At 51.6% G+C, this 16,266-nt stretch overlaps 2 protein-coding genes across 7 annotated transcripts in view; both read left to right on the top strand.

Moving 5' to 3' along the window:
* NSMF (NMDA receptor synaptonuclear signaling and neuronal migration factor) overlaps nucleotides 1-12,152 on the top strand; it is a 49,968-nt gene extending 37,816 nt beyond the window's left edge. For all 6 annotated transcript variants that reach the window (XM_027650044.1, XM_027650041.1, XM_027650043.1 and 3 more), the window contains 5 exons: nucleotides 380-450; nucleotides 1,588-1,667; nucleotides 3,232-3,334; nucleotides 3,417-3,492; nucleotides 5,305-12,152. In XM_027650044.1, the coding sequence (XP_027505845.1) occupies nucleotides 380-450; nucleotides 1,588-1,667; nucleotides 3,232-3,334; nucleotides 3,417-3,492; nucleotides 5,305-5,402 (428 nt within the window). In that variant the 3' untranslated portion in view covers nucleotides 5,403-12,152. The remainder of the gene's footprint in view (nucleotides 1-379; nucleotides 451-1,587; nucleotides 1,668-3,231; nucleotides 3,335-3,416; nucleotides 3,493-5,304) is intronic.
* Nucleotides 12,153-15,917: 3,765 nt separating this feature from the next.
* TPRN (taperin) overlaps nucleotides 15,918-16,266 on the top strand; it is a 17,783-nt gene continuing 17,434 nt past the window's right edge. The window contains exon 1 of the mRNA XM_027650304.1: nucleotides 15,918-16,106. Within this exon, the coding sequence (XP_027506105.1) occupies nucleotides 15,918-16,106 (189 nt within the window). The remainder of the gene's footprint in view (nucleotides 16,107-16,266) is intronic.

Below are 16,266 nucleotides of genomic sequence, written 5' to 3'. Positions count from 1 at the left end.
GATGTGCTGCTGTAATAAACCTTCACTTCTGTGGCTCATTTTCTATGCCAAACTCCTGGTTTGTGGAAGGGAAACTGAGGCACAGGGCAGCAGGTATTTGTTCATTGCACCTGTGTGGTGGGTGGGAGCATGAACAGGGTCAGGAGGGCTGGCTCTGCTCCAGTGCCATGGTCAGAGCAGTGCCTGGTGCTGCACCATCCCTTCTCTGCCCTGTGACACGCTGGGATTCCTGCTTCCCACAGCATCCCTGGCATGTAGGTGCTGAGCAGCTCTCCCAGCTCAGCCTCCTGCCTGCAGGACTGAAGTGGAAAGAAGTAAGATTGATTTTTAACCTCCTCCATAGTTCATATTTTCCAACATGTTTGGGGTTTCTTTGCAGAGGAAATAGAGAAGAAACTTAACATTTATCGCAAAGGCTGCAAAATCTGGAAGATGCTGATATTTTGCCAGGTATGTGAAAGTTGTTAAGTGCTTGGGTGGTTTCTTACAAATTTGTCTTTTTCTAAAGGGAGAATGACATGAAGGAAGCAATATTCCAAAGTCAGGTTCCATTGAAGTAACTGCCAGTGCAGAGCTTTCACTTCCCATTTCCCAGACACTGAGCAGGCTGGAGTTGCTGTGACAGCAGGAACTCGAACCTGATTTAGGGAGGCCAGGTCAAGAGCTGGGCTGGTTCTCAGCTGCTCTCGAGGAACCCCAGGCAAACCAGCATCAGCACAGACCTCGAAAGGGGATTCCAGAGACAGGAACAAGCATTTGCAGTGTCATGGTTATGGTTTCCATCCAGTTCCAGTGTGACAGTGACAGTGGTGCAAGCTGTGGATCAGACTGGCTGATGGCTCAGCTGGGAGCTGGAGGCCAGTGGAGGCAGGAGAGGGGTCAGGGTACAGGCTGGAGCTGTGGCTTGGACAGGTTCAAGCCCTGCTGGATCTGTGGCTTGCTGGGGATTTCCTTCCCAAGTCTCCTGTTCCTCGGGGTGGTCAGCTTTGGACTTCCCCAGCAGCTGTGCAAGGAACCTTCACATGAGAAATGAGGAAGAGAACCTGACTTGAACTCCCTCCCGTGTCCCCTGTGCTGCAGCATGGCAGGTTTGCTGCACACTGACCTAGAGATTGTGGCTTTTAATGTTCCTGGTGTTGTGCTCAGTCTGTTTATGCCTTTTGCTGCCCAAGGCCAGTTCCTCTGCAGTGCCATCCCTTTCCTGTTTGTCCCTGCTGTGCTCAGCTTCTCCTCTGCCCACCACAGCAGGTCCCCCAGTGACAGGGGATGTCCCTTGTCCCCAGATGACACAGACTTTCTTGTCTTCCCTATTACTCTCCAGTGACTCACAATGACGATTTTTGTCTATTGTGCCTTTCTAGAGCAAGGTGGGCACAGAACACTAAAAACTGGAGAATCCAACCCCCCATACTGCCCATATGTGGATGTGTCCTGAGCCGGTGCCTGCTGTGGAGGGTTCCCAGCGTGGCTGCCCTGCTCCCTTGTGGCAGTTCTGGGAATGGCTGGGCAGGACAGGAAATGCATCCAGGATTTTTATCCCCGGGGCCTGTGCAAAGAGGTTTCCATGTGTCTGTGTCTCTCTTGCAGGGAGGTCCCGGGCACTTATACCTGTTAAAGAACAAAGTCGCCACTTTCGCCAAAGTGGAGAAGGAGGAAGATCTGATCCTGTGAGTGGCTCTGTTGTGTTTTGGACTTGCATGGAGTTTTCCTGCTGGGTTTGCTCAATGTTTGCAGCACATGGCCAAGCAGGAGAGGTGAAGGGAGCTGGGGTGGGTTATTCAGGGGATGAGGAGGCTGAGGAGGGGCTGTCAGCAGGTTGAAGCTCGTTCAGGGAGAGGTGCAAAGGTGACAGAGCTGAGCTCATCCCTGGGGTGCTGCAGCCCTGGTCACCAGGAGATTTGTGCTTCTGCCTGCTATTTAGTGTCTCTCTGGACTAGACACTATCAAAAGATAAAAGAAAAAAGGTATTTCCTCTCCTAACAAAGGCTGTGCTGACCAAAAACCAGAACATGCCCCTCGAGCCTCTGGTGCTCAGCAGTGGCTGCAGTAGCATTGCTGAGCAGACACCAGTGGCAGAAATCCAGAGTGTTCCCCCACAGCTGTCTCTGGTCAGGGGGAAGTGGAATTTGTCTCTGCAAAGCCTGCTCAAAGTCCAGCCTGTTACTGAGGAGGCTTTTCACTAACATGCCAGCCTGTCAGCTGGAGTTGCTGAGGCAATTTTGCTTCTCCTTGTAGAGTTAAGCTTTGCCTGCTTTGCTGCCTACTCACTTTTGCTGGCTCAGACTTCCTTGGCTAATGGTGCTTAGCTGTGGGGGAGAGGATGTTACACCAACCTGTTCCTACACAACTTTTTGTTGGCGAGAGAACTGAGTATTAAAATCAACATCTGCTCAGCAATCCCGTGCTCTGGCACAAACACTGGCTGTAAAATCTTTGAGTACTTGTGCACATACACGATTCTGAACCCATTCCAGGCATCATAACTGCTCCCAAGCTGATAAATCAGGGATCTTCAGAAAGCTGTGAACACACAGCTGAAAATTTGGAAGCTTGGCAGTGAATGTCTCCATGCAGCTTGTGTGTTCCTTGGGAGGCTGTCCTGAGGAAACCTGAGGCTGCAGGGTGATTGGAAAACCCATGGAGGAACTGCTGGGCTTTAGAGCCCCCCCAGCTCCAACCCTCTGCCCAGGGTTGTGTTTCACATTCCACCAGGTTCCTGGTCACAGTCACAACACCTAAACTGGGTCTGACTGTGACCAGCACCAAGCACAGGCTGACATGGAGCAGCCTGGTCTTGTGTTGCCTCTGTAGCTGTGGAGAACAACAACTTCTCCAGCTGCTCCCTGCTGATTTCCTGCCCTGGAAATGAACCAGTGCACTGAGAACACTGGTGATCAGAAAGGGCAGTTGTTGATAGAAATGGGAGAGAGGAAACTGGAGGGGATGCTTAGTAAAACTGTCACTCTAAGAGCACTCCTGGTGGACTTTGCTCCCTCCTCTTCACCTTGGAGCTTCCTTGGCTCAGTGGGCTGCTCCTTTTCTCAGGCACATGACTTGGACCTGCTCCTCAGGCCCTTGCTCTGCCACTGCTCTTCCTTGTCTAAGATCCAATGGCTTTTCCTGAACACCCTTCTGAGTGGTGTGTGCACACATCCTTGGGATAAATCGTGCCTGTGAGGAGAGACACTTTATATTTTAATTATGTATTCTGTTTTTTCCTGTTTTTTCCAGCTTCTGGAAGAGGTTGAGCCGGCTGATGAGTAAAATCAATCCTGAACCAAATATCATCCACATCATGGGCTGCTATGTTCTTGGAAACCCCAATGGGGAGAAGGTAGGAGCTTCTGGATCAATTCTGAGTCTCCAGGAGTCATCCCTGTTTTCAGCTCCTAACTTTGGTATATTTTTCCTTTCAGCTATTTCAGAATCTGAAAAACTTAATGAATCCTTATAGGGTTGCCTTTGAGTCTCCACTTGAACTATCAGCTCAAGGTAATTTATTTTCTTTACAAAGACACACACCCTCCTAAGCAGCCTCCAGGGGGGGCATCTTCCTGAAAAAGCAGTTTTGAGCCCCCTTAAGTCCTGCCATGGTCTTTGTTTTGCCTGTAACCACCGTGTTTTCCTGGGTTTCCCCTCGCAGTTCCTCCATGTTCACACTTCATCTGTCCTGTGCCTGAGGCTGCAGAGCCCTGTCCCAGGCCACTGGCAGTGCAAAGTAAGCAGCTTTCCAAGCTGAGTGTAGGAGATCTGTCAATACTAGGACATGAGGAATCTGTGGGAGAAATGCACATGGAGCAGAACCTTTTCTGTAGTCAGGTTCTCCAGGGCTCAGACCACTGGCGCTGAAAGAGTTGTGTCATCAACAAGCAACTGGAATATGACCCATCAGAGCCATTCTACAGCTCAGTCTCTTGGCTTTTTTTTCCCTTTTCTGCCTGTAGCTCAAGATGTTTCAAGGGGCTACAGGATTTTTCCTGTTCTCTGCTCAGTGTCAGTAATTGGTGAGGTTTTACAAGCAGCAGATTCTGAATTTGCCCTTGTTTTTGTGTTTGCTGCATTCCTTGGCACTTTGTTCTCTTGGCAAATAAAACCACACAGCATCAGGCTGTGGGTGCTTCCTCAGCTGCTCCCAGCTGGCCTCAGCACTGCTGGGTTATTCTTAACTCCCCTCTCCCTCAGGAATGTGCAGGAGTTGAGCACTTTGGTGCTGCACAGAGTTCATGGAATCACAGAGTCCCAGACTGGTTTGTGTTGGAAGGGGCCTTAAAGCTCATCCAGTTCCAAGCCCTGTCATGGGCAGGGACACTTTCTACTAAACCAGATTCTCAGTTCTCTGTGTGTGTCCTGCCAAGGTCTGGAGCAGCTGTACCCGCTGCCTGCAGAGATCCCACGGTGAACATGCTTAGACATGTGTCCAAGAGCAGCTTGCAGGGAGATTCCCAGGTTTGTGGGCAGCTCAGCAGGCAGGCAGTGGGCTCTGTGTACTGGCACTGAGCAGTTGATCTTCCAGGAGGGCTGAAGAACATGGCTGAATTTATCCCCTTGGTCAGTCTGGGACGCAGTAATACTGTACCCTCTTAATCCTTTGCAAAGTCATCTAAAACTAATCTTAATCAGGCCTCACAAGCGAAAATCCCCTCCTTAAGCCCTGTCTGAGTGCAGGGTTGTTTGCCCTTGCATTTTCCAATGCACCCACTGCCTCCTGGGCACAGCCTTTGCTCTGTGAGTGCCTGTGAGACCCCCCTTTGATCAGAGGGGCTCAGAGTTGGCACTGGTGTGTCCTGAGAGCTCATTACTGGGAGCAGAGACAGCCCTGCAGCACAGAAGTGGCCTGGTAATTTAAAAAAAAAAGGGCATATTTGTGTTTGAATTTTCAATGTTAATTATTTTTAGTGTTTCCCACAAGTCTTTACAATGAGTTAACTCTTGGTTTGTAGTTTCTGAAGTCCCTGTGGCTGATCCTCCCCAGCCCCTGGCCCCAGCTCAGCACTCAGAGCAGAGAGGTCAAAGTCTGGAGACAGACTTTGTGCTCAGTTCCTTCCCCCATGGACAAACCCTGCCAGGGGATTACAAGGAGCCATTCATGGTTGAGGAGATCTAAAAAGATGTTTGGTTCTCACGGGCACCTCCACGTCTCCTGGGGCAGGTGCCCAATGCCAGTGTTCCCCCAGGGAAGTGTCTGGATGGGTTCCTGTGCCCTGCCCACAAAAAAAACCTGCTGGGGTTTTTGTGTTGCTGTGGCCTCTCACCTGTGTCCCTCGTGCTGCAGGGTGTGACCCCTCTGCTCCATTTCACTTCTAGGTAAGCAAATGATCGAGACTTACTTTGACTTCCGCCTTTACCGCCTCTGGAAGACCCGCCAGCACTCGAAACTATTGGATTACGATGACATTTTATGAGCTGGAGAAGACTTTGCAAGAGGAAGCTCATCACCAGTGTCCAAGAAGTCATGCTTATTGCAGAGAGACTTTTTTATTGGCACAGGGAGCCCTTCAGAGCCCTACGGGAGCAGCAGTGCTAAAGGCAGGGGAGGAGGAGCCCTCGGAAGCGTGTCCAAGGAAAGTCTCCTGGGTCAAGAGAGACTGGAGGGAAAGGGGGTGACCCTGGCTGGCCCCAGTCCGAGCCCTGGGGTCTCAGGAGGAGCTGTGTGCAACGAGGACAGGATGGAGTTCCTGGCAGAACTGAGCTGTTTTGGGTCAGAATGGGCCAGATTTGATTCCAGGTCCTTTTAAAGACTTTTGAAGCTCAGGTTTTCTTACAAAAAAAAAAAAAAATAAACCCAGTTACCCATGCACTACGATGGAGAAGTCACCAGAGCACAGAGGGAGGAGGGGGTTGTACTGCTGGGACCTTCTGTGCTGAGGATCTCGGAGAGCAAGGACTGCTACACCTACTCCTGCAAGCTTAGAGCAAGACAACCCAGTTTCCATGTGAATATATACTGGGATATAGAATTGAAATCTTCTTTTTTTGTTTTGTTTTGTTTAATAGAAAATAAGTGCAATTTTTATAGCAAAGGGTGGGGGTAAAAATCCCTCCCAATATTTAATTAGTTAAAAAATAACACACCATAACCAATAGATGAGGTATTTCTGGTCTGCTTGAAAATATATTCAGATTGGTAATATATCTTCTGTAGACATATTTAATCACCAGCAAACATGGTTTTAACATAACTTGGCAGACCCTGCATGTCTGCTGCATTGGTTTGGTTCCTTCCTTTCAGAGTAGCTGTGTTGCACTAACTGTACCTGCTCTCACGAATGTATAGTTCTCCTCCAATTAGCCACAACTTTATTACTTTCTATTTTGCTGCTTGCAAAACTATGGGACTTTAGTTTTGCTGAAATACTTTAGGTTAGGAATATGGGGCCTGGCTGAGGAAACTTCTGTCAGGCCCTCTGTGGTATAAAAATGAATTAGAAATTAATAGCCATGGTAATTACCTGTTCATGCCAGTGCTTTGCTGTGTGTTGGGAGATGAGCTCCCTTGACAACCTGCCACGAGGAGCAGCTGTTGGGACCCCTCTGAGGGGACTGTGCACTGAGGCATTTGGGAGAAATGCTTTTGGAGGAACAGGTTTGGAGCATGAGTTTGAATCTTCCCTGTGTTCACTTGATTGCCAGTTGTTTGTGCATAAAACACTTCTTTTTCCTTGCTGAAAGACCTGTTTCTTGGTCTGAGCTGTTCCCTTCCCTTCCTGAGCAGGACAGAGAAAACCCCAAGCTCTGTCAGACCTGAGAACCCAGGTCTTGATATTTGATGATACATTTTGGAATCTGTTTACTTTTTGTTTGGTCAGGTCAAGGGGTGCTTTTTGTTTTGGGAAGGGCTTTTTTGTTTCACATTCTACTGTCCTTTCAGAGGATAAATAGTACTTAGAGTCTGTAGGTCACTGGCAATTCTGAGAGGTGACACAAATTACTTCTTTTACAAGCAAAAGAAGTAACAGGGAAGGATTACCTTGTTTTCCTGATTTCCTGTTATCTAAAATTAGTTGATTGTGAAGTGAAGGAAAATATATGTATAAATCTTCTTTTAACTACTTACAAAAAGAACTACTTGTTCTGATCTGTAGAGTCCTCCTCCCCCTGTGGTTGTGATTTTGGGGAGCAGGTCCCTGGCTAGAACTGCTGAACCCTTTACATTTATGGCAGTTTTATAGCAAAACTATTTTGAAGAAATAATGTACATACATGTAAGGAGAGGAATAAGTGGAGAGGGATGGTTTAAAGTTGTTGAAAGCCACATACTGAACCAAACAGGTGTGGGCTGTTGCCTCCCCCTGGTTGGGAGCTCTTGGGAGCTGCCCTGACCTCGGGAGCTTTGGGAGCCACATCTCATCCCTGGACTCAGGTTTGCAGGCACCAGTCTGTAGCTTTTGGAAGGAAATGCCAGATGTAAAAAAAAAAAAAAAAAAAGAACCCAAAATTTATGCCAATTACTATTTAATGTTGTGGCTCCCACCAGCACTGAGGTGAGAGGTGGGAGCCAGAGGTGCAATGGAAGCACAAAGTCACGTTATCTGGAGAAGGAAATGGCTGTGGGAGGATTAAAATGCTGACACAAAACTCTCTCCCTTTCTGACCCTTTCACCTCCTAACTGGAGACAGACAAACTGTTCTTCCTTTCTCTTTCCTAAAGTGAAATCCCAATTCAGTGAACTTGGTAGCATGAATGTAGCATTGTGGAACTATTGAAAATCTTATTTAACCCCAAAAGGGCCCGTTTCTGTATCCACTGGAGTGATTTCTCTGTAGAACTGTTGTATATCCTCACTGACCACTTGTAGAACTTGGGGTGCAAAGTAGAAGGTAGATTGTACAGTGACTCCTGTAGGAAGATGTGTGTTGGAATGGACACTGTGGACTGTTTTCCTGGTGCAGTTTATAGGATAATGAGAACTGATGAATGCATTTCCCTCCAAAGATCTATATTCCTCATAGTTTGTGATGTTTATGACATGAGCATATTATTTCCTTTGTAGCCTTCATTTGCCTAAAGGGAGGAAATACTTTCAGAGCTGTGACTAGAACAGAGTTGTGATGTTTGACATCCTGTGTGGAGCAGCATCGTGTGAATTAACCATTGGTGACAGAGGAAACACATTTCTTGCCCTTTTTCACCGGTTGAGCTTTTCAGGTGGCTGCTGGGAAAGGAAGGGGTCAGCAGAGGAAAATAAAAATTGTCATTATTTAAACTTCAGAGGTAAAAATAGAGCCTGGAACTTCCTCAGTGGGACCAGCCTGTAAAGAATGATGAGCTGTGGGTGTGTGCTCGCTGCCAGTGCCCGGCACAGCCCCAGCCAGGACATCTCTGAGGCCCAGCACTGCTTCCTTGTGTGCTCCTGCAGCATCTCCCTGGGGATGCCAGGGCCAGGGCAGTGCCCACGGGCACAGCTCCCTGTGCATCCCTGCGTTATCTGCCCGGGAATGCCAGGGCAGCACCCGTGGGCACAGCTCCATGTGCACTCCTGCAGTGTCTCCCCTGGGATGCCAAGGCCAGGGCACAGCTCCCTGCAGTGCCTGCCTGGGGCAGCTCTGGCTGTGGCACACGGGACAATCTGTCATCATTCCACTTCCACCAGCTCCTCCCAGCCCTCAACAGCTCAGGCTGCTCTCGGGGTGTGTCTGAAACCAGTTGTGCTGTCAGTAAATGCTGGGAGCTGTGGCTTGGTCCTGTGCTCTGTCAGGGCATCCACTGCCCTGTCCCACTGTTACACTCAATCCCTCCCCGAGGAACTGCTGCTGCAGCTCTGGAATTGCATTTCCCAGGGGCAGGAGAGCCCTGGTTACCCCTGGAGGGAGGCAGATGGACTGGGATGGCTGAATTGGGTGCCAGCCCTGGCTGTTCACCAGCCAACAGTGGAGGTTTGTGCTGCCCTTGCTGTGAGGCAGAATTGGATGTGACCTCCAGCCCCTTGTGTGGATAGATGGGTTATGGCCTGGGCTGGCAGTGTCACCTCCAGGAGGGGAGAAGGGTGGCAGGAGAGGCATCAGCCTGGCTCACCTGCTGGGAGTGGCCCCACCATGTCCTCTGGTGCCTGCAGGGAAATGTTCACTGAGCTGTAAAGGCCTGGGGGGATCATTGTGTTCTTGGATGTGGCACTTGTCTTGTACAGGGGTTTTCAGAGAGTCTTTACCCTTTTCCTCTTGTTTGGCTGGGAAGGAAAGGGAAGAAGAAAATTCAAGTTACCTGAGGGATATAGGAACAGGTAGAAAACTGAGATAAAGCTTTTTTTACCTCTCCTTGTGCTGCAGCCACCAGCTTCCCTTTGCATCTGACCTCCAGGCTTGGGGTGGGAAACAGATGAACTCCCAAATAATCCCTTCCTGTGTTGAAAAAAAAACCAAACAGAAAAGTCCTTGTAGCTCCAGCAAAACATCTGACTGCAAAAGGCCCCCAGGCAGCTCATCGTGCCCATGTGAGGACTCTGCTGTGTGCAGCCCTGGGATCCCACCCTGTCCTGCCTCCGAGTGCCTCTGGAGCCACCTGAGCCATGTCCCACGGCCTGAGGAGGGGCTCTGCTGATCCTCTCTCTGCACGAGGGACCCCCAGAAGGAATTTGTTCTTCATTTCTCAGCTTGCACTTGTTGCCTAGAGCTCAGCACAGGTTTCCTGCTCCAGGGGCTTCTGGAGTGTGTGTGTGTTCCTTCCTCACACACAGGCCCTGTCCCTGGTCAGGGGAGCTGCTCCCCTCCATTGCCATGTGCAGTGAGAGGCTGTGACGTGTCCCTGCTGCCCTGGCACCACTCCAGAGCCTGGCACACACCCACCCGCAGAGAGCTGCTGCTGTTCCGGGACGTGGCTGCGCTGGTGACCCGTCCCTGGGAGTTCCTGTTCCCAGGCTCTGCTGGCAGGGACTGCAGGGCTGCCTTGGCACCTTCACACAGCACGAGTGGGGTCAGCTGAAAGGATGGAAAGGGCTGATTCTAAACAGCCAGCCTGGCAGGATCTGGAGATGGGAGTGTGCCCTTAATCCAGGCCCCATCCTAATCCCCCTGGAGGTGGAGTGGCAGGCTTGGTGTAAGTGTAAACATCCAGCCCATCACAACCCAGTTTGAGTCACACATGTGTGTTATTTGTGTGTTAGTTCAGGATAAGATATGTTACTGTATGAGGAAAAAAGATCCTTCTGGCAGTTGCCACCTGCTGTCAGAACCCTCCATCAGGGGGTGAGCTGGGCTGTGTCATCCTCTGGGGGATCAGGCCCCGCTGCCAACACCAGGAGAGGGATCTGCAGCTGCAGGTAAAGCTGAGCCTCTCTGTGCCCCTGGTTTGCTGTGCCAGTCCCTGGAGGTGGTGATACAGACAGCCCTTCCTGAGGATGGCACTACCCTCCTGAGGCATGTGGAGTGGCAATATCATCTTCCACATCATCTGTAAAGAGCTGTTTGTGATCCTGTGTTTTGTCCCACTGACCACAGTGGATCTGTGGCTTTCTGCATCTTCCATGGAAGTGTTTTTTAATTCTCATTGTGGAAACACAAGCCAAAGGCAACTGGAAACTTCTGTGGGCGAGTCAGCCTGCTAATGGTATCATATATGGGAGCTGAGTGAGCAAATGGGTGGTTTAATGGCCATGAACCTGACTGGGGTCATCGTTACTCCCAGGTGATCCTGCTGTGTAACTGGCAGAGTTAACAGTAAGATAACCTCTTCCTGAGGCAGTGCATGGTCTGTGAAAGAGCAGGAACGAGCAGCAGCTTTGGTTCAGAAATAACTTCAGCCCAACCCACTGCCAGTCAGTGTGAGAAATGTAAAGACTGGAAGGAATAAACATTATGGACATTAAATGTAAAGAATCCATCTGAAGAGAAACCACATTGCTGCTTTCCATAGATGTTTGGTAAATATTAAAGAACTAATACAACCTAAACATTCTTCACAGTATTGTATTGCTTTTGGAGTATCCTTAGAAGTGACATAGGTAAGGACAGATAAGACCCATCACAAGTTGCCCTGTATTCCCAGAGTGGGGACAATAACTCAGTTAACTGGGCATTCCAATCTTCCTTCCTTATCTCAGCATCCCAGTGAACAGTCACAGTGATTAGTCACAGTGATTAGTCACAGCAGCAATGGCCTATAAACCTTTACAGGAGGGGCCTCTTCACCTGCACTGCTGAGCAGAGAGAGAGAGACCCCCAAGCACCTGATGGAGCCGAGTGTTGGCCCTGTGTCCCCAAGTGTGATCCTGTGTCCTGGGGTGGCCCCTCCTGTGCTTCACCCAGTCCATACAGCCACACCCTCGGGCACAGCCCCTGCCCTGCTCCCCCCTGTCCTGGGGGTGTGTGTGGCCAGGTGGAGTTTTCCTCCCTGTGTTGAGTTGTGCCTGGGGAACATTTCTCACCTGGGGACTCTGAGCTGTGGGGGCTGTGACAGCCAGGGACTGGGCACTGCCACCATCCCCCGGTCTCTGGCTCGGGATCAGCTCAGATGCACGTCAGGGGGTTCAAAAAGCTTCAACAGAAAGTGTGGGGTTATGAGATAATTTTTTTCTAATTTATATTTTTAGTGCTAAATCTCTGTTGTAGCAATATAGTCACAGCTACAAGGTGCTCTTAAGGTGGAGCTGGTGCAGAGCTGGGAATTCAAGGACAGGGATCTTTGCCCTGACATTTGAAACGCCCTAAAAACCTGGCACATAAGCGAGACCCCTGAGCACAGATCCTGCTCCCTGTGCCCCTGTGCTGAGACCTGACTGTGCTGGATCTTCAGGTGGGGATGGCTGAAGGAACCGAGTGAGTTTGGTGTTCCCTACCCCAGGGAACCAGCCTGGAGTTGTACCCAAATGAGCTGAAGGGGCTGTGCTTTTTCTGCTGTGTATTTCCTGTTGTTCTTTAATAACACTATTCCTGGAACTGGGCTGTGATACCAAGCAACAACAACCTGAGCTGTCACAGGGCTGGGAGTCAGTGCCCTTTGGGATCTTTACTGTTTCCCAGCAGAGTTCAGGCATATTTTCATTTCCAGCTCCTTTACTCAGCTGAAACCCCTCCCTTTGCTTCTGCAGAGCTGTGATGCTTCTGCATCAGCAGCTTTCTGAAAAGAAAAGAAAAGCCTGAGTAGCAGGCTTTGGACATGGGCCTGGTAATGTGGAGAAGGACAGGTTATGTCCAGCAATGCCCCTAAATTCTGAGATGTTTAAGTTACTTTTGTCCAAATGAGAAAAAAAATGAAGCAACATTATCAAAATAACGAGGGGGAATCCCAAATCACTGAAGTGTGATCGATCAGCTGACAAACCTTATGAAGATAAAACACTCTGTTGACTGTGCCTCTGCTCTCAGCTGCATTCAGAGGGAGCTGACAGTGTCCCACTCCTTTCATAGACCAAACCCAAGGGCAGGGCAGTGTGGCCGAGTCCGTCTGTGCTGCTCCAGCCGGGCTGAGTCTGCACTGCCCACGTGTGTCCGAGCACTCAGGCCCCTCTTTGCCCATCCCATCTCAGTGGGAAGCTGAAGGCACAGCAGGTGCATAAGGAGCTGGAAATGTTGGCCCCAAGAGAGGCCCAGGGTTAGAAGGCTCAACCTGAGACAGACCAGTTTGGGGCCAAAACATGAGAGTTTTGAAAGCAAAGACTGTAAGCTCTGAGGTCTCGATGGGCCTTGGAGCAGCTCCTTGGAAAAGTGAGAAGGAAGTTACCCCAGCACTCTCCCCAGCTTTCAAGGTGGTTCCTGGCTGCTGCTGCCCAGGCAGGAGTCTCTCTGCCACCTCCTCTGCCTCTGTTACTGGATCCCTCTGAGGCTCTGCTGCTTCATGTGTGACAACCAGGCCTCGAGTACATGAATGTTTCTGGGGTTAAAGATGTGATTGAATAAAAACAGATGTTTCTGGAAAAGCAGGTTTTTTTCTCTTGTTTGTTTTTTTGTTGTTGTTGCTGTTGTTCTCTGGCTGAGTTTCTAAACCCAGGAAATGGCACTTGGCAGATGCTGTGTGAGGGAAATGGTGTGTGGTGAACCTGTGATGCAGGTGAGGGACATACAGGCACCAGGCACCTCTGAATGGCAGCAGCCAGGGAAATGATGAACAAAGCTCCAGAAGGGGCAAGAGGCCCAGATGCAGCTAAAAGGGAAATAAAAAATCCTGATGCCATCTGAGGACCACAAATCCAGTGACGGGGATAGTACAGGGATAGCACAGGGAGATTCAGGTTCTGAGAGTATCTAAGGCTTAGTGAGCATGGACTGGGGTGCTAAGGAACTTAGAGTGTATTAGGGATTGTGCCTCTTCCTGGGAGGAAGGCTAATCCCTGAGCACCCTCCTGGACACAGAAACAGAGCCCTGAGGAAATTCACGGGAGAGTAAAGGCCTGGTAATCCCTCTGGGGAAAACAAGAGTGGCTCCAAAATACAGCACATCCCAGGAGGGCAGAAGGCAATGGATTCTGACAAGCCACTTCCTCTCTCACGGGCCTGTTTGACTGAATTGCCAGAGGGAACAGCTCTGGCTTGAACTCCCAGCTGACATTTTCCCCTTATCTCTAATGCTGACAGTCACCTGCGTGTTCATGTTCTGGTAAATGTGGTAACTGCAGCCCCTCAGAGCAGAGGCAAACAGGCTGGACAGCTCTGTCATTTGAGGTATTTTCCTTCAGCCCTGGGATCTCTCAGCCTCCATTCCTCAGTCCTCGCTCCCCATGTGGGGACATTCTGCCAGTGCCTCCACCACAGCAGGGTGGGACACGCCATGTGTGTGACATCTCAGCAGTGTGACAGATGACAGAAATCACTTTTAGTGCCTTATCACCCACTGCACAGCCACTGGCCTGGCCACTGCTCTGCCTTTTGGCATCGCTGGTGCCCGGAGTACCCGGTGGCCAGAAAGATAGTCTTTATTCCTTACCCTGGAATCATGTGGGCACTGTCCTGGCTGTAAATCAGTGTCGTAGGGTACAAAGCCCAACTCCTTGGAGAAGCCCAGCTAGGATGGATTACTTTTACCTATTGCCTTCCTCCCTCTGCCTTACACAGGGTGTGTGATGGACAGAGCCGGAGCAGGAGCTGTGCAGGTGGAGTTTTGCTCTGCCCTGGGTATGAGGTGAAATCACACATCCCCCAGTCCTGCTGGGCCCTGCTCTGTCCCTGTCCCCTCCTCACCTGACTGTCCCTGGGGCTGTCCCAGCAGACCCCGGCGTTGCCAGCCCCCAGTGCCACGGCTGGTTCGGATGTGCCGTGCCTGCCACGGTCCCGTTGCGGCTCCGCAGCCACTCCAGCCGCGCCGGGCTCCGGGAACTCGTGCCTGTGCCCCGCGGTGGCACTCTGCCATCACACCCTCCCAGCCCCGGGCCCTGCCGCCGTCACACCTGGGGTTCGTAATCGAGCGCTCCTTCCTGTGCCAAAACATGAGCGCTGAGCGGGATTCCCGGGAGCCTCTTAGTAACACGGGCGGGCACTGCCCGGGGGTTCCCCGGGGGTGTGAACACAGCGGAGCAGGGGATTAGCTCCAAAGCACCCTCCTGCCAGCCAAGTCTCACTGCCCAGCCCTTGACACTGCTTCTCAGCCGAGGAACAGAGCAGTTGACAGAAATGATAGAAGGCTCTCAAATCCTGACTGGCAGGGGAGGAGATGAATAATGGCTGGATTTATTGTTTTGTTCTAAAGGCAGACGGGCACGCAGCGAAACCAGCAGATGTCAGGTTCAATGCCCACAAAGGGAGGCGTTTTCTTTGCGCCAGGTGCAGCAAAACTGTGTGGGATTCATTATTTCAGGATTTATGGGCTTTACACGGGCTCAAAAGCCAACCAGACAAGACCACGAAAGAGAAATCCATTGAGATCTCCGAGCACAAAGGCACATTGTTGGCTCTGGCCGTGCCTGAGCCATGAGTCACCGGAGGCGGGGAAATGTCTCTGCCCGCTTGCCTGGTCTTTATCCTCAGCCCCAGGCAGCAAGGGCTCGGGGCGGGTGGTGCATCAGGGACCTGTCGCTTCGGGGAGCACAGCAGGTCATGTGTGAACCTCACATCACCCGGGTGTTATTTAAGGTGAAAGACGAAGAGCTGCCTCCTTCCCCTGGGCTCTGCTTCGCAGCAGAGCAGCTCCTCGGGGCACACAGCACAGCTGGGCACCGCGGCACGTGGGCAGCTTTGGCAATAAAAAAAATAAATCTATTTTTCGTACTATAATTCCCACGTAGCGTTTGAAGAAGGTGCAATTGCTCTGTTGTGGCTTGGGAGTGCAAAGGTAGGAGCCTTATCAGGAGTACACGGAGCTGCTTCCCGTAAACACACCTGTGTTTTGGGCAGCCCGGCTGCAGTGGGTGCATCACCCCCACCGGGCATGCCGGGGTGCGGCTCCACAGCTCCCAGCCAGGCCAGAACCTCCCCAAATCCTGGCCAAAGATTATTTATGTCACCGTGTGCCATGTCCCTCGTGCCTCCCAGGGTGAGGATTTCAGCCTCTGCCGCTGTGGGAGGTGTGGGAAGTCCTGCACTGACCTGTGATCGTTTCCTGATCGCTCAGAATTCCCAAAGACACCTGCAGGTGGCTGATAACGGGCACTGACTGGAAATAACTCTGCGGCGGCACTTTTGTACTCAACAAGTGGCTGTTGATGAGTCACAGAATAGCCGGGGTTGGAAGGGACCTCTGGAGATCATCCAGTCCAACTCCCTGCCAAGGCAGGGTCACCCAGAGCAAGTGACACAGGGACACGTCCAGGTGGGTTTGGAATGTCTCCAAGAGAAGGAGACTCCACGACCTCCCCGGGCAGCCTGAAGAGCGAAGCCGGTGGGAAAATTGCTTTCCCTGCTTTACTGCCACGTGCCGTGGGAAGTCCCACTTGTCTCCATCGGAGCTCTCCCTAAAGCACTCCTCTGACGGGATGGGTGGGATGGACACTGCTCTGGCACCCGGGGCTCGTTCCCTGCCCATCACGGCCGCTCCTGCCCAGGCACCTGCCCGGACTATGGCCAAGACCCTACGAGTGACCCCCAAGGGCGATTTTCTCTCCTGTCCTGGGCTGGTGCCCCGCGGGCCAGTCCGGGATGGGGGGAAAGGGCAGGTGTGGGTGTTCAGGGTTCTTTGTGTCGGTCACCGTGGCCCGCGTGAGGCCGAGACCCCGCGGGCCGGGGGCTCCGTGTGCGAGGGGAGGGCGGTGCGGGCAGCGGGCCCGGCCGGTCCCAGCCCCGGGGATGCTCCCCCGGGCGAGTCACACCCCGAGCCGGGGCCGGGCGGGGCGGAGCGCTCAGAGCGGCCGGGATGGGGCAGCCCCCGCCCCGCCCGGCCCGGGGGCGGTGCCGCGGGGCCGGCCCGGC

The sequence above is a fragment of the Corapipo altera genome, unplaced genomic scaffold, assembly GCF_003945725.1.
Source record: "Corapipo altera isolate COAL_440 unplaced genomic scaffold, ASM394572v1 268, whole genome shotgun sequence".
Classification (NCBI taxonomy): domain Eukaryota; kingdom Metazoa; phylum Chordata; class Aves; order Passeriformes; family Pipridae; genus Corapipo; species Corapipo altera.
The sequence above is the reverse complement of the archived record's forward strand: the minus strand, read 5'-3'. Positions and strand labels throughout refer to the sequence as shown.